General features: G+C 45.2%; 1 protein-coding gene across 4 annotated transcripts in view; it reads left to right on the forward strand.

Annotated features, from left to right (window-relative positions):
* The window catches only part of tanc2b (tetratricopeptide repeat, ankyrin repeat and coiled-coil containing 2b), a 121,837-nt gene that overhangs the window by 14,471 nt on the left and 89,497 nt on the right, over window positions 1-17,869 (forward strand). For all 4 annotated transcript variants that reach the window (XM_047338382.1, XM_035145402.2, XM_035145403.2 and 1 more), the window contains exon 3: window positions 15,669-15,773. In XM_047338382.1, the coding sequence (XP_047194338.1) occupies window positions 15,707-15,773 (67 nt within the window). In that variant the 5' untranslated portion in view covers window positions 15,669-15,706. The remainder of the gene's footprint in view (window positions 1-15,668; window positions 15,774-17,869) is intronic.

Raw genomic sequence — 17,869 nt, forward strand, 5'->3', positions numbered from 1 at the left:
TCCTGTTGCAGCGAAGCGACTGCATCCACAGGTTTTTCTTCCACTACTACGAGTCAGGCTTTGACCAATCTCCTGCTCCAGGCAGTAAATCTCTGGTGGGAGCTGGAGGGGACGATGATGAGGGTGATCAGTGTTGTCAAGCTGGAGAACGGGATCTGAAGAAGAGGGTCACTCCTCAGTGTGGGCGTGTGAAAGCCTTGCAGCAGCCCGCAGCCACTGAAGGGGAGCCGTGTCAAATCTGACACGCTGAAACCCACAAACGCCAACACTGACAGCCACTTGTGCCGAAAACCAATCTACAGGCAAAATACATTCTGTTTGAGTTGTGGGGGAGCGATCCTCCTCCAGCTCCATCTTGCTGCTTCAGTTCATTTTCTCGTATGGTGGTTGTAGACTCGTGTCTCTTTGGGCTCTGTTAGGACTTGTCATCACAGAATCCGACATAGATCCCCAGAAGATCAGGGGAGAGTTTATTTTTCTAAGTTGCTGGAATGTGCAGGGAAGGAGATGCAGGTAGCATCACATCATGTCTCCAACACGTGACCAGCAGGCAAACGCAAAGCTTTACTGGTTACATGGGCGACACATGATCACAACTCTCACCCGCAGTAAAAGGCTCAGTTCCTGGTAAAATGAACTCTGGATTAGTCATTCATTCCAGTCAGGGCTATTGTCAGTGTAAGGAAGCCAGCGAGGGACTGTTTTCCTTGTCACTGCACCTATGACTCCCTCGGTTTGTGTCTGGATCATCTGGATCTGTGCCGTCGCCTTTTCCAACACACAGAAGTTGTCAAATTTGTTCCAGTTGTCCTGTGCTCGCGTGTGGAGCCTCCTCCGCTGCCTCGGTGCGGTGGAAAGCTAACGGGTAAGCCTGCAGATTTGTTGTCAGTGAAGAGTTAGCCAGCTGCTTTGTACGAAGTCGTCAAGTGACTCTGTAGAACCCAAAATACTTTAACTCACAGAGAGATTTTTTCAACATTTTCAACAATTTTTCCAGGAAGTAATTCATGGATCTTGATGAAAACAAACGGACATATTTAGGGAACTGGTATCTATGAGTGTGTGTAAGTTGGTGCAGCTTGAAGGAGACTGTTGGTCCTTGTCGGGAGTTTACGCTCCACTGAGTGTCATTCTAGTTCTATGTCGTCTGCCTTATCTCAAACACGCTGCCGCTTTAAAACTGTATGGTCCACAGTGGCTTGTGTGCTTATAGCCTATAAGCTCCTCTAATTGTCATGCAGCTCATTAAAACTTCTTACGCCGGTGGCTCGGAAGCTCGGACGCACTGGTTCGCTCTGGACCCGAGATGGGAGGCGGCAGAGCAGAGCATCAAGGACATTTGTATTTGTCTCGTCAATAGAGCAAAAGACACAAGCAACTTTGGGCAGAGTGAGATAAAGACTCAGAATTGTCATTGATGATATTTGCTGTTTGTGCCACACAGCTGCTCGTTAATGCTTCCTTTCATTCATTCGTTTTAATTAGTACCTTTAGAAACATCCAGGCCTGTGGAGCTAAAAGCATTTTAACAACAGACTCCAACTGTCCATCTGTTAAAGTTGTGTCAATAAAAATAAATAGTTTCCAGTTTTCACCAGCCCAGGAAATGAAAGACCCAGAAATCAGTGTGTGCTAATGTGTGATTTGAGAAATAACACATGACACGAGCAGCATGAGAAGAAGTCTGCATTGTCTAGACTGAGCTTAACCACAGTTTCACTTCAAATAATGTTCCTGTTTCACTTCATGCATAATAATTGTTGGGGGGTAGAAGATACAGCCCAGATGAATTGTTGTGAATTAATTTTCAATCTGTCAGAATCAAGTCTTTCTTTTTCGACAAACGCACACCCCTCCGCAGTGTGTCCAGTGCAATTTGTTGGGTTGTGTTAATGCAGCAACACCCACACAACATCTTGTGGGTTTTTCTGACTTTAAAGCAAATGAATGTGCAGCGGCGGCTCATTCATTTAATCTGCCAAGTCCATCACGTTTGCTTCATCTCTATCACGGTGTTTAGCATAATTAACATCCGCATGGGATCGTAAATATGCTGCAGATTCAGATGTAACCGGAGACATCAAGTCATCATCTGGGCTTTTGAGGGGATTCTTTAAAGCGGCGTTCCTTCGGGACCGCGTGTGCACAGGTTTGTTAAATATCAGCTCCTCCCCTCTCGTCTCTGCCAGCCCTCATCGACAGCTGGGCCCGGAGAACAGCTGCCGCCCCCTCCCCCAGAAACTAATACATTAAAAAACAAAAAGAGTTGGCAGGAAGTCGGCTTCGTAAAGGAGAGTAAATTATGTTGTGAAGCCGCGCTGAATGGGTGGGTGGTCCCTCTTGAAGAGCAGCAGAAGGTGTAGCGGTCCCGCCCCTGAGATTATCTCAGGTCGGTACTTACTGGGAAAAGGGGGAATTTTGTTTGGATTTAATATTAAGAAGAGCGCATAGACCTTGTTTAAAGATGGACGACATGACCACTCCCCAAAAGTGAAGCACTTATAGGAATAAGCCCAGCCTCCTCCATGTTAGTGGGTGGGACATGGACCAAACTAAAAAGTCAACGTACACATCAAATACATTTTTCTCAAACAAGGTGTCTGTCATTTTAGATAGTTCTTGATGTATATTCAAGTGAACATGTTTTTTCCTGGTAAGTTTTAATGAGTTATTTGATGCTTTAAAAGACGTGGTGAGTTTTCACGATTGACAGCTGAGACTGACTCACAATTGGTCGAGCCAGTTCAGACTCTGGCTCCAAATGTGCAAGATGGCAGCGCTGGTATCTGGGGATATGTTGGCTTCATTTCTGGACAGTGGGAGGAAGTGAAGACAAGTTGTCCATCTTCATATGCAGTCTCTGATACAGTAACTCAGTAGGAGTAACAAGAAAAAAAGAGATTAAAAACACGGTGACTGATTTCAGCCGTTCATGATTAACTTTGAGACTTCTGTGATACCGAAGTTTATCACCTCAGTGACACGTGACTCCTGAAACCACCCACATCCTCAGCAGACATGCATGTGGTGACCACCGCCAATTATTTTGTGGCCGAAGTGCCTGGCAGGGGTCCATTATGAGGGCGTTCTCTCCTGGGCTGCCTGCCTCTACGTAGTTCAGTAATGAAACCTAAACCGTGAGCCGACAACACGTCCACGCTTTGAGATGGTTAAAGCAAGATTTCACAGTTATCTTCTCTTCTGATCTTCTGTCGACAAGTTATTTTTGTAACCACACAGTGGAATTTATTCATCAGTCAGGGAAAACTTCTGACGAGTGTCCCAGAATAGACATTATAGAAAGATTCGCAATTTTGTTCCACCTGAAATTGACCTACGTTATAAACTCCACCTGCTACTGCATTGGTCTCAAGTGCTCTCGGCAGTAATGAATTAAATATGCATGCTTGTGTACCGGTAGTTCGATCCAACACGGCCATCGATGGGGAAGGTTATTTATCCTCACTTATTCTCTTCCATCGCCACAATCCTTCCCCACGGTCACACTGTTTCTGCACTATTTACACTCACGGTAGGCAGCGTGCGCGAGGCTGACACTTTCCATCTCAAGAGGGTAATGGAAGCCGGCTTCTTTTCTTCTGCTGATGTCGGCAAGGCCTGGCTCGGCCTGATAATGTGGACGGCAGAGGGCCTGATGAAAGGCGTATACTCATCCGTCGGCATGCGACCTTCAGCAATAGGCGAAGGGCTGGAGGTGACCCTGCGTGTTTCCATCTCCATAATATCTCTGCACCCTCACCCGATTAGTCTATTTGCCACCTTAATCATCTTCTGTGTGACATGCGTTCATCACACACACACAGACACACACACACTCAGACACGTGCCCTCTTGAAGACGTCTGTGCAGCTGATGTTGTGCCGACATTATCACCCAGAAGACGACGCTGGGCTCCTATTAAGAAGAACACTGCCTTGTTTAAGTGAAATTAATGAGCAGCAGACAGAATGGAGATGCCCTTTCTTGTATGTATAGCTCATTAATTTCCACAGCAGAGTCTCATCAACTCAACACTGTGGATTACTCATAACGGCACAAGACAAATAATTGTAATTTGACATGAAAACAATCAAAGTCGCTTAATGAAATGACTCACGATAAGTATCTTCCAATTAAAAGCCAATAAAACACTTCACTGACGAAGGGAAAATGACGCAGATGATTTCCAACATCTCAACAAGAGACTTCACATCATCTCCTCACTTTCTTTCGTATAGTTTCTTTCTAACCGAGCTCATGGGGCTATTCCATGTGAGTGGCCCAGCCTGAGCCGCTTGATTGACACATGGCGCGATAGTGGCTGGGGTCTAACAGACATTTATTGGTGGCCATCAACTCGCCATCAGAGGTCGGTGGCCGGCTCGCACGCTAATTGGGTCTCGGTTTCCCGTGGTCTTGTCTGCACCTTCAATCAAACGTCAGCGCCGGGCCGTCGGCAATCTGGTGGTGGGCTGAACTGGAAGAGAAAGTAATTTAAGATGTTTTCTCCCCCGCCCACACTGCCCTCTATACTTTGTACTGTCTTCTCAGATCCAGATTCACAGCCCTGGAGGTATCGCTGCACTAATGTGTCTCCTCTTTGTGGTATAGTATCGTGGGCTCTGGAGGAAATAGTGGGTCTTGGATGGAGGAAAAAAAGAAAAGTACGATTTCTTAAATCTTGAGGCCCATTTGAGAGAAATACATTACAGGCACACATCCCATTTGTAATGACAAAGCTGCACTTGGTTGTAGACCTAAATCCCTTTTTTTCTTTCCGCAGGCGAGAGTGATTACATAAAAAACCGTAGTACAGTACATCCCTGGAACCCGTCAGTGCCTCTTCTCCACCGTCACATTATGTCATTAGCATGCTAAAAGCACGCGTGCCTCCCGCTGAAAACTGTGTGTGGACGAGATGAAAGAAGATAAGAGAGGTGCGGCTAATTCGCAGTGGACAAAGAAGTTCTTCACAGAGTGAGTGTGAAACATGACAGCGAGCGTACATGGTAATACAGGACGGGAACAATACATAATTCATCCAGGAAACGGATTCATCTCCTATCTCAGTCAGTGTGCCTCTGCTTCAGTGGCACCACGCTTGTATCCATGCCAGTGTAATTCACAGACTTATTTCCCCAGACAGACGTGAAACAAAACCGAGGCCGACTTCAACAATCACTTTGACAATCGGACCTGCTTCTCTGTCACATTTAATGCCGACAGAAACTCATTTGGCCGGCACCAGATGTCATTATGGATGCCTCTGTGTTCCTTTCTCTCATCCTGTTTTGGTTGGATGGTAAAAACCTTATTGATCTGTTCTGTTCTTGTGGTTTTGGAACCAGACTCTCCCTCTGAATGTCTGATGCATCTCTGCCCATACCTGTGTACGTGTATGTGATGGGTTCACAGACTCTTTGTGGGATGTCATGAATAGAAAGCATCGAACACACAACCTCTTCTTTCACCTTCACCTGACTCACCTGTCCATTTCTTCTTCTGTGGTAAGATATCAGAGACGTGAGATGTGAACACGTCAGCTCAGTATCATCCACAATGGCAGCACCTCGTGTTTCGGGTCTTGTCCTTTCTGAATGAAGTTGTGTGGCCTTTGCGTAATGAGGCAAATAACAACAGAGTGGAAACTGAAAGTTCAAGTTCTATTCTTGAACTACCTGCGTTTCCTGAAGGCGACATGATTAAGGAAGGTCTCCGGCGTCTGTTGTCCTGTCACTCATGACTGCAGGGTTGAGGTGAATCTGTGGTTTTGTATTTGATGCAAACACAAAGTTGAAGTGTTCAGCTGTCTCTGAATTTCACACACAAAAAAGGAAATGAATAGTGAGCTGTGTTTGGCTTTACGGTAAATTAACTGTATTTATATAGCACTTCCCAGTCTTATCTAACACACACTCTCATTCACCCTTTTCTATAACACATCATCTTGCCCAAGGACACTGGGAGAGCCGAGAATTGAACCACTAACGTTCTGGTTAGTGGACGACCCGCTCTACCCCCTGAGCCAGGGCCCTGCAGTGCATCACGAGAAAATATACGACTGTTTTTATTTTGTAGCTGCAAGCAGCAGTGCAAGGTGAAGCAGCTGAGCTTTGCAAGTGAAAGTTGTCGGCCAAGCAATTTTTTTTAAATGATGGTTGAAACTTTGACTCGTGGTTTGTGATGAATTTCAGCTGCAGACGTCGAAGGGTTTTTTAAACGTTGGTCCAAACGGCCGCAGTGACTTTGAGAAGAAGACTTTTGTCAATGTGACGATTCACAAAGGAAATCCACTCAGGAGTCCCCTGGTGGTTTTACTCCACTTAGCAGCCGGGCTATAAGCCCATCAACCACTCAGCTGCAGTTGCACAACAGCCTCCGGCAAGGAAGTCCAACACTGCATCTGTGGGCAGCTGAAGTTACTACAAGTCCTCAACAGGCCTCGGGCTTAGTAACACGCGCTCCAGCATTTTAAGAAAATGAATTTAACTGGGATGTGCACAATGATTTTAATAAAATCCAGCAGGAGATTTTGGCTGCTAGTTGGTTGTGTAGTTATTCCCTTGAAGTGGCTAAATCGTCCCTTTTGCATATCATCTGAGGCCTGGTTACGTCGGGTGGAGAGAACTGACGGAGCGGCGGTTTACCATCAGGTTCAACTGGCACCGGATCCGTGTGACAGCTGAGCCGGGACAAGATGAGTGGGAATGTTAGAACAAACATCTTTTGCTTTGATTCCCAACGCCAGAGAGGTTATGTTATCTGCTGTTTGTTTGTCTGTCTGTGTGTTTATTTGCAAAAAACTCTAGATTGCCATGAAACCTGGTGGAAGGAAGTGGTATCGTCCTGGGAAGAACCAATTTAATCACTTCAGACGGGTCATTTTTTTTCAACATCTTTGTTAATACGTGGATCTTAATCAAAAAAATCCGTCATGATTAAAGGAACGATATTCACGAGGATGTGTGATTTGATGCAGAGTCTGGATGTAGTGAATTTAAATGTGGTTTCATTAGAGGACTGCTGGTCCTTGGTGGAAATAGATGATGATTAGTGGATATGATCAGGGTCACTCGACAATATTCGGCAACATGTTGGGTGTTCATGATTAAAATGGATTAAAAAAAATCCCATTAATGCCCAGTTTGAAGTGTTAAATTTCCCAACACTGCAATTCGTAGGTGTTTTTAATTTGGGAACAGGTGACACATGACGGTAAAGTGAAATGATGTAAATCTAAAAACTGAGTTAGGGTTTTAAGATTAGGTCCTAAAGGAGAACCCACCTTAAGTTTCTTACCAGTTCAGCAGATGACATGTTAGAGCGTAATTAGGACAAACCAGTTGACACAGTTAGCCCAGAGCAGGGGGCCCCTCATGTTGTGGCCCATGGGGGCTTTTACCTTCTTCACCCTGTCAGTAGTTCAGCTCTGGTGTTACCTCACGTATCACATGTTGTCACCAGCTGCTTCTCTTCACCTGCCAGGGGGCAGCGGCACTCTTAAAATATAGGAAACTATCCGGTTTCTCCACTGGGATCAATTGCAAATCTTTGTAATAGTTTGTTCCTGGTTGCTAATTGCTCAATATTAGCTGGAATATCTTATGAAGTCAATGTTGGATGGTTTTATTTTAAATGAGATGAAGTTTCTGATGCAAAACACACTTAAAAGCGAGATTATTTTTCTTTTTTCCTAGAAACAAGACTCATGTTACCTTCTGTAAATCATTTTTCTGCAGTGCATCAGTTTCCACTTAACCAGAACACACAGAGATTTTAGTCTGACATGAATTCCAGTCATGATTAACAAGCAAATGAGGAGTGAATGAGACGAGGAGATGCCACAGAACCACAGGATGTTTAATTCTGAGAATGTAATTTCTCCTCCCGCCCCCAGACCAGAGACACCAGCTGACTTTTAAATGCCTCCATCTCGATGCAAATGTGCGCCTCTGCCAGTGTTGATTACCTGCCGTCAGTGGCTTTCTGCAGGATGACCTTCCCTCCTCGTGTCACGACTGTGTTTGCCCCTTTAAGCTGCCTGTCAAACACCCAGCCATTCTTCCTCCTGCAGCTCGGCTCCGTTTGTTTGAACAGGTTCAGCGTGCCAGAGGCATACAAATGGAAACCTCTGAGGGGGATTTATGCAAAACAAAATTTTCCATGCGCTCGTCAGACGAGGGTGATGGACATCTCGGTGTCATATGTCAGCAGCAAAGATGAAAAGGCAATGATTTTAGATTAGGTTCGGATTTCTCATTTCATTAATTCCAGTCCTGGCACCTCTGCTCTGCATGTCGATGCTGCAGCAGCAGCAGCAGCAGCGCTTCCGAGCGGCCAGCAGGTGTAGCAGTGAGGTCTGTGGATGGAGAGGCAGGATGAAGAAGAGGAGGGAGGAGTGGAAGCAGCAGGATTCATCAAACTGTCCCGTTAACCATCCTTCTTCTGGTGAATCCAACATTTAACACAGTCTTTGACCTTTAACATCATCATTTGGCCTCATTTGTGTGTAGGTGGTAAACTTTTAAGAACACTCCAATGTGTCTGCACCTTGTTTTATTTACTGGCGTTAATCACTGGAATGGCCTCAGTTGTTAATCATCACAATTAGGAGGATGCTGATCAGCTCATTCGTCCTCCACTGTGTTTCTCTTCTGTGGCAATGCTTGTTTTTTTATTTTCCACATTCGCCGCTGCTCATCCACACAGTCCCTGCGTTATTGTTCCCAGCGACGACCAAACAAGCGGGAGGGCAGCAGTAAAGTAGCACATTCACAACATATTAAAATCAGAGTTCTGCTGCTGCTGTTGTCTTTTTGGTTTCAACAGTGAAAAAAAAAAAAGCTTTTTCATTAAGAATCACAGAGAAACGACTGCTTCTGCTCCGTCCGCCATCGGAAAGATTACGACAGGGACGCGAGCGCAACTGACCTTTTTAAAAAGCTTCGGGAGAATAGATACAATTTCTGCATTTAAATAATTTATGCTGTGCTTTCTCTCTCGGTGAAGGAATCTTCTGCACCTGTCGTCCCTTTTATTTGCTTGTGCCAAGACATCCTCTAAAACAAACAGGGGAAAGTAAAAGACAATAAATGATGTCCTCCTTCATTTGGCTCCCTGTGACTCTGATATAGGTTGACAGGCTATTTCAGTCACTTCCTTTGAATAGATTTGAAGGAGGGCGAGAGAGGTCTAAGCTGGTTTAAACTGGGCATAGATGTGGTAATGAAGCTGCGTGCCAGTTGGCCTGTGTAGGAGGACTTCTGTTTCCCCACAGGGAGATGACATAACCACAGCACATAATATTTCACTTGGCCATATGTGGGCTGTGCCAGCGAGAAGAAATAAATTAAACCTGACTTTGCCTAAGACGTATGGACCTTGCTAAAGGGGGAAATGAGGAGAATTCACCTACGCAGACACAGAACTTGTTGGCTCTACTTCTATTACATTACTTCAGAAGATCAGATGGGCAACATCAGCCAAAAGCAAAGACACGGACCTGACATATGTTCTTGGGAAGCAGGAACTTGTGCCAAATGTTGACTTTGCTCTTTAGCGTTGACCTCTCGGGGGTCGAGGTCACAGATGGTGTGCTGACAGAAAAGGTCAGCTCATGTGTCGGTGGAGAGCAGAGCGGCTACTAGCTCACACCTGCCGTTAGAATCTGTCTCTATGTATACAAAGATGGAGGCCTCCGCTTCCTCCCACTATGCAGAAGTGAAGCCAAAAAATCCTGGCTACGAACGCTGCCATCTTGTGCCATTGACGGAGCCAGTAGATGAGGTTTGGAGGTCAAGGTTTTGGAGTCCTGCTGATTTGCACACTTCACCAATCACGAGTCGGACTCAGTTTCAAAATGTCTGTATAGCATTGAATAACCAATTAAAAAGAAAAAGTCTATATAAATTTGGACTGTGTCCCGCCTGTTAACATGGAGAACATGTGGTTTATGACATGTATTGCAGCCAGCCGCCAGGGGGCGATGGATGAGGTGAATCACTTTGTGGTGCGACAAGCAAATACTGCAGTTTAAAGATATTTTTGGTTCGCTATGAAACTGTCGGGGCCACGTACATGCACACACTGCTTTAACAAGGTGTCCTCGTGCAGCTCAGACCCACAGATCTCAGTGCTGCGCTCACACCTGCACTCGGAGTCGTCCACCTCCGATCCACTCGCATGAAGAATTCATAATAAAGAGCTGAGGAGCTGTCAGACAGCAATCTTAGCCTCCCTGGGACCCACCGTCTCCTCTGTGAGCGATCACACGCTCGTTCGCTGCATCATAATCCAGAAATCACCACATTTCCCTGCAAAGCAATGAGTGCAGGGGCATTAATCTAGATTGATAAATAATCTACCACAGGCAGGGCAGGACCAAAACTTTGCTACCGGCGAGCTCCCTCTCACCTTGTGAGTCGAGCACTGACACTTCCCCTTATTGATATCAGTGTGATTTATGGACCGCCGCTCCCCTGGCCATCCTCAAACTGGAGATGGGAGTGTGATTTATTCCTGTCTGATGCTGCAGGGTGTCTACTGCTGGCGAGAGGAGGGAGGACGCTCCGACTGGATCAGCCTCCAGATCGAGTCCTGCTTTTGGGTTCTTTAAGTGCGAATATCCTCTCCACTGTGTTTGGAGATGCTCTTCTGCAGCGGGACTTTATTTTAATGAATGTGTCCATCTGCCACTCACCCTCCCCGCCCCCCCCTCACCTCACTCCTCCTCCCTGCACCCCGACAGCGAGACTGTGAACAGAAACAAACGGAGGAAATCAGTAGATTGCGGACGACTTAGCTTCACTTATGCTGCAGTGCTTCCTCTGCCACTCTTCTTATTTGATTATGGTCTGACATTCATGTTTCCCGTGTCAGACAGCTGGATTCTACCATAATTGCTCCCAGAAACGTGCGTCCCCCAGGACAGAGTCCATTTGTCATTTTCCGACGCTTCAGATGCTTCACTGTGCTCGGGCTGCCCTGGGATTTTGTAACGGCTAAATTGAGCCGTATTTCATCCATGGGTGACTCCCAATTACCCATTTTAAGACAGTGTCTTATGATAGCTTTTAGTAGAAATTAGATTTTACCCTGAAATTTCCTTAGTCATTCGCCTCCCTGGAAACTTCAGTGTCACAGGTAATCACAGTAAGAGCACTCCCATGGGAAACTCGTGTCCTCTCTAATTCTATGATTGTGTCTGTGTGGTTTCCTCCCAGATCAGTTTTAATTTGGAGCCCTGCTGGGGTAACATGAGATAAATCCTATTGCGCGCCCTGCAACTCTGGCCTCGGCCTCGGCTGGCCCCCATTAAAGGATACATTATTGATTGGAAATAAGATATAATTAATGGAGTATCATGGCGGTTCTCCGTCCAGACTGAGACTCAGTGGGGGGGCGTCTGCACCTGCCACCAGTTTTTAATGTTAAGAGGAGGCTTAGTCATTAAAAATTTAATTCATTCTACAGGAGGTTTGCAGGATGAGGACGACTAAAATAATCTGCTAATAATCATAACTCTGGTTTCTCAACTTCGAGCTATGACGAAGCACTTTTCAAGCAAAACTTATATTTGAAGCTTATATATATATATTATTGCATCACTAAATTTACAGGAGACATCTGACGATTTTTCAATTTCCTTTCCTCTGGTGTGTTTTTGTGATTGTAAAAAGTCTGCAAAGTTAAAAAGACTAAAGTAGAGGGAGCTTCTCTCCCTGACAGAAATCTCTGATTCTGAAACGCCTTGTCTGTCATTGTCCGTTACTTCCGCACTGCTGTGATGCGACGATGCCCAACATTTGCATAACACCGGTAGACTTGGCTTTATCTGGAGGGAGGGGGGGGCTTAAAGAGACAGGAGCTAAAACTAAGAGGCTGAAAAGAGGAGCTGCAATGGACAATATGAGGAAATTTATGTTTTCTGAACATTAGAGCGTGTAAACCTTTCACATACCTGAATATGAGCGGAAGATGTCTCCTTTTAAATCATTTCTCACAGGTATCTGTATTCGCTCAAAGGGCAAATTGGAAACCTCCTTGATTTTGAATTCAGCCTCCGTCTGTGTTTTATTTCTCATCGGAAACAAAACAAGTGTGGCCCCTCCGGGTGACCAGAGGAAAGCGTCTCCTCGTGCAGGGCTGGTGAATGTGCCTTTAAGTGGTTTTTAACCCACTGGAGGAGCATCCTGGCCGAGCTGTGGAAGGGCCTGAGATGGGCTGCATCCGCTTACGCACATTATCGGTGAGAGCATGCTGCTTCTTGGCTTCCCTTCACAGAGGCCGGCACACAGGGTCAGAGAGAGTGGGAAAGAGAGATGTGTGTGTGCTTCCACCCTCAGATGAAACATTGCTTCAGCTCCTGCATACGGGTACATTTCTGACTGCGTCTCTCTCTCTCTCTCTCTCTCTCTCTCTGGCGAGTCTGTATGTGTGTGTGCTCGCTTGCCTCCTCACTATCCTGTCCTCTAAGATTCCAAACATTGATTACCGCCCCTAGAAACCGACGGCGGTATCTCTCCCCCATTTCTGACTCTGCAAATCAATAGGCTTGCCTGGTTAGCTCGCTGTTGTACATACCGATTCAGATTTATTGGACTTGACTGTGAAATCCTTTTATATTTTCATCCCAGCTGCGATATGTACTTACCCAGTCATGGCTTTTTAAGATTCAGATTTAGTATTATAATCACAGAATACCTTCTGGCCCTGCAGGCTAACCCGACCATACATAATAAGCAGCTCCCTGCTCATATTTTATGCCGGGGTGACGTTGCGGTGAGTTGCGCGGATACTTGCGTAGACGCCCCCCCCCCCCTGCACGGCCTCGGTTGTACCTCTGGAGAGGAGCGTGCATGCCAGTGGAACTCACCCTCACACCGCTGTCTACACCGTGTCAAGGTAGAGCACATGACTCATACCAATTAATTTAGCAGGGAAGGGATTTTGTGGCATTTATTAGTGAATTAGCTCTAAATAAATAAGCCTGATTGGATAATTGCAGTCAGCCCACAGCGCTGTGTGGCCGCTCATGGTATGTGTCACTGCTCGGACGGCCACCTTGAACTGGAAGTGCCGCTTTTGATGTGACTAATGCTTTTCATCTACTTTGCTGTAATGATTGCTGTGATGAAGTCGCCTTTAGTTCTCTCCCACCTCGACTTCTCTCCCACAGCTCAGGCCGGACCCAATTAATACCCCTGAGGTCTGAGACCTTTTATCGCACGTCGCACACATTTCAAAGACCTGAACATTCAAAAAACGGGGAAAAAGAATAAAAGATGGTGAAGATTGTTAGAGAAAGAGGCAGAGCTCCACACAGAAAGGGTGACATTTTGAGACTTTGCTATTAGGACTATCATAGAATTGAATATAAATATGGATAATGTGTCCCTGCTATTCAGAAGTGAAGCAAAAAGATCCTGGATAAACGCTGCCAATTGGACTGATGATGTCATTTGGAGCCAGAGTCTTCACAGTAAAGATCATTGTTTCATTACTTGAAATGTATTTTGACTTCTTAGTGTCATGTCATGTACCATCCACCAACATGGAGGAGGCGGGGATCAAGACACTTTTGCTTCACTTTGGGCAGCCATCACGTCGTCCATCTTTATATTGAGTCTTTGGCTGCTACTCAGTACATTATGTTCCCTCGTGTAACATTTGATCCAACAAGACCGAGTACTTTCTTAATGTCATTCATTATTATTCCCCTGCATACAGTTCATACCAGTGAAATCCATTCAAACCAGACACAGCTGGAGTCGTGCCCTGAAAGCATCTGAAGTGGTAGGAGGCTGGTGTGCTCTCGTGCTGGCTGCCACAGTAGCTCCCCTCGAATATCCCATGTTTTTGTTGTTCTTCAAATTGACTTCTCTTTCGGTTCTTTCTCTCTTTTTTCACTTTGCACTTGAGCTAAACTCAAAATGTGCAGCTGCCAGGGCTGCTCAGTTTTCAATCTGAGTGAGACTTAGTCCAGACGACTTCATTCTTCCAAAGAAAAGCCAGCCAGACACAGCCCGAAGACAGAAAAACATGTTTGCTAAATTGTTTGCTGGCGGAGTCGAAGGTTAAACTTAACCAGAATTCCAGATAATAAACTTGGGCTCCCTCGATTGCAAGTCGTCCACAGACACCGGGGGGCTTAAATTATTAAGTGTGACTTCCTTTCCTAACATGCTCTCAAAAATGCAAACAATCTAAATTAATCAGTAAAGACAAACAGATGTTTCTCGGCTCGGTTTCGTCCCACTTGACCTTTTTAATATCATTCACGGTCTCGTTGTCGTTTCTCCGCCTGTATCATTATGATCCTGGAGCCTTTTAAGACTCAAGGTCACGGGGGAGGAGTGTGTTTCATCAGAGCTCTTCCACGTCATCGTCCCCTTTCAGCTGATTTATTCATTTATTTGTCATTATTGTTGTTTGCCCGCACCCTCCCTCTGGCTGGATCCTGTCTGTGGGGCTTTGCTGAGTCACTCCCACCTAATGAAGAAAATCTGCTGCCATGTTTTTTTTTTTTTACTACCAGGACTCACAGCAGAGGAGTCTGTAGCGTGGCTCTGTGCCGCGGGGGGTTGTCGGAGAATGTGGAGCCGGAGAGGAGGAGGAATTAGTGGAATAGAGGGAGCTGCAGTCAAGACGGGGAGATTATCTCGTGGGTTAAGGTGTTATCTGTCAGCGGAGTCCCTCCTGTTTTGTACCGGAACTCACATCCATCGCCTGTAGCGCTACGATACTCTACAAAGTATGATTTGTATCGTCTGCACAAAATGTCGCCTCCACATGCGACACAACCGAATATATCACATCCTGTAAATATGCGACACTTCGCTGCTTCGTGACCACGTTGTACAGCGATAACTCACGAGGGTTCCCCCAAAGTGAAGGAAAAGTATCGTGATCGCCCTCTGGTGGCCGGCTGCAGTATAGGTCGCTAGTTTATGCTAGTTTTACAATATTTTAATCAATACTTGTGAAGTGAACTCAAAGGAATATACACATTTTTAATGCTCTTCCACATCAAAGCTTTATACCAGTATTCATACAGACAGCATGGATTCAGGTGTAGGTTTATCTTTTTGTCTTTAGAGGATAGTTTGATGGATTTAATAACACTGCACTATAACAGGGATACAATAATAAGTTATGGGTCCACTGTGGCTCGGCAGGTAAAGCGGACGGAACATTAACTGCACGGCTGGTGGTTCGATGCCTTGACCTCTTGCCTCCACATGTCCGCGTCCTTGGAAAAGACACTGAACCCAGTCGGTCCCGAAGGCCGTGCATGGCAGCGCCCCCTCCCATCTGTGGGTGACTGTGAATTATGAGCATAGTAAGCATAGTCTGCATGGACCACACCACTGTCTGTATGAATACAGTTATTTGGAAGGAAGTAGTAATAAAAGCTCTGCTACTTCCCTGTACTTTGCCCTAATTATGAGGAAGCTTTTGCACTTTGCTGACCTACATAAGATTATATGATGAACCATTAGCAGGATTTTCCCAGTTTCTGACACATGAATTTCTTTTAAAGTTTCTCTCTCCTCTCTTGTCTCGTTCATCTGGCTTCGTTGTATCGCTCTGGTGATACTTTAAACTCAAGGATTATGTTAAGATCCCAAGATCTCAGAAGCATTAATGTGTGTTGTCTTCCCCAACAGATTTCTCTGTAGTCTGGTCCAGGGCATCTGCTGCAGTGATGTTCAGGAACAGCTTGAAGATGCTGCTGACGGGGGGGAAGGCCAACCGCAAGAGCCGCAGCAGTGGTAAGTCTCCATGTTAATCCAGCAGTTACAGGTTTCATCGCTGTTTGTCACCGGAGGATCGTTTCAGTCCTTCTTCCTTCCTTCTATTTACCAGATAAGAACCACACTGTTGAATTATCGCGTTCCTGCGCTGCGCCATCCGAGCTGCAACAACATGATTCTCCTGTTGCAAAGCAAACTCAGCACTTCCTGTGTCACAGTAAAAGTTTCCCACGAATCACTCACTATTTGCTGTTTGGGTGAATCTCAAATCATTTAACAGATCAAGAGGTCGAGGCCTGTTCATACATATTTGTTCTTGTTGTATTTAAACATGGTTTTAGGATGTATTTTACAGTACATCGAGAATCAACAGGTTTCGATGAATAATTTATAAGTAACATTACAAGGAATTGTCATTTTTGACTGGTATGACCAATTAGTTTGTTAGAGGAGATGTATTCAGCAGCAGTGTTTCTCCCTTTACTCAGGACTTTGAGCTTTTTTCAACTTTCCACACCTTGTACATTCACAAAAACAACCTATATAGCACACTAAAGGAAAGAAAAACTGAATAAATATAACATCACTGCTTAAAAAAGTCTCACCTTGATCGTAGATCTTTTTTAGCGTTCACTCAGACCCCTGAAACAAAACCATTTCTCTGTTTGCTACACAGACCAACCTCTACATCCCCTTTTCCCACAGTCAGGTGAACTAACAGGAGCCGTGTTACTTCAGGGTTCCTGGGAAAACCACCTTTTGTCTCAACACATGTATTACTGTCACTCAGGCGTTCTGAAAGACCAAGGGTCTTTGATGTGGTATAATCCCGTCCAAACACCAGACCGCTCAGCACAGTTGTTCCTATTTGAATCTAATACGTTCTGTGTGGTGAGGTTAACGTAACGGTCTCGCTCCACTCTCCTAACTGTCTCCGCTGGATCGGGTCTTTATTACAATGTGAAAATGTGCCTGCGAAGGGCTTTTGTCCAGCCGCCCACTTGATTTGCACAGATGAATGAATTTAGTCGAGCCTGAAATATCCCACAGTTTATTATGTCACTACCTCTTCAGTGGACGTGTTTATGAAAGAATCTGTGTTTGAAGCCTGTTGAATGTCCAATCACCGTCTTCTGTAGAGGTTTTGCAGAAACACAGTATTGAGAGTGAGATATGTCACATTGTTACCATGGTTGTTGGCTAAATGTTGGTGCCGATGCGGATAAAGGAGCAGATACAAGATTTCTTTTCCACACTTAAGTCCATTGGGTTATCCACTTCCTTCTTCTTTTATATTTCTATTATAAGAACGAGACGAACCTGTGTTGGACTGTTTGGCCTTGGTGGAGATGTGTTCGCTCCTCTGAGTGTTGTTCTAGTCAAAAAAGCGCTTTATTTCTGTGGCAACCTTTTAGATGTTGAGTTAAAGATAATAGCTGCTCTTTAGCTGCCAGTATTGAGTAGTTCTTTCCGTCTAGACTTCAAGAGGACATTTAATACAATCCAGTGTTTGACTTCCTGGCATTTTTTTTTTTTTTTTATCGTGCTTGACTTCTCCTCATGGAGCAGATCATCCGTTTTTACTGTTACATATTTTTACTCTCAATGAAATCATTGTTGTCACAGCTGACCCTCCATTTTTTACAAGCATGACTACATGTTATTGGCAAAATATGATCGTAGAAATCAAATTGAATCACAAAATTTCAAGTGCAGTTAATATTGTGATGTCCGTCACTGCAAAGGCTCCAAAGATGAAATTAGCTGCTAACAGAACCCCGCCCCCTTCCCGCCCGTGGTGTGTTTGTGTATTTACTGAATGTGTGAAGTGGAGAGTTGTACCGAGCGCATGACTGGAGCACCCTCCAGTGTTTTGGTATCTGTTGCTGTCACTTTGCAGGGGATCCACTCCTCCACAACAGAACAAGTCCTGCTCTTACAATCCACCTCCTCTGAAACATCCGTAACATGCGGTGTTCTTCATACATGCTCCAACAGACACACGTGCACACTCTGCTGCTGCCACCAACACTTGTAACCCTGTTTGCCCGGAGGGTGAGCCCCAGGAAGAAAGAGTGCACAGACACGTTTTTCACTTAGCTGCTCTGTTCCTT

Source organism: Hippoglossus stenolepis, chromosome 21, assembly GCF_022539355.2.
Source record: "Hippoglossus stenolepis isolate QCI-W04-F060 chromosome 21, HSTE1.2, whole genome shotgun sequence".
NCBI lineage: Eukaryota > Metazoa > Chordata > Actinopteri > Pleuronectiformes > Pleuronectidae > Hippoglossus > Hippoglossus stenolepis.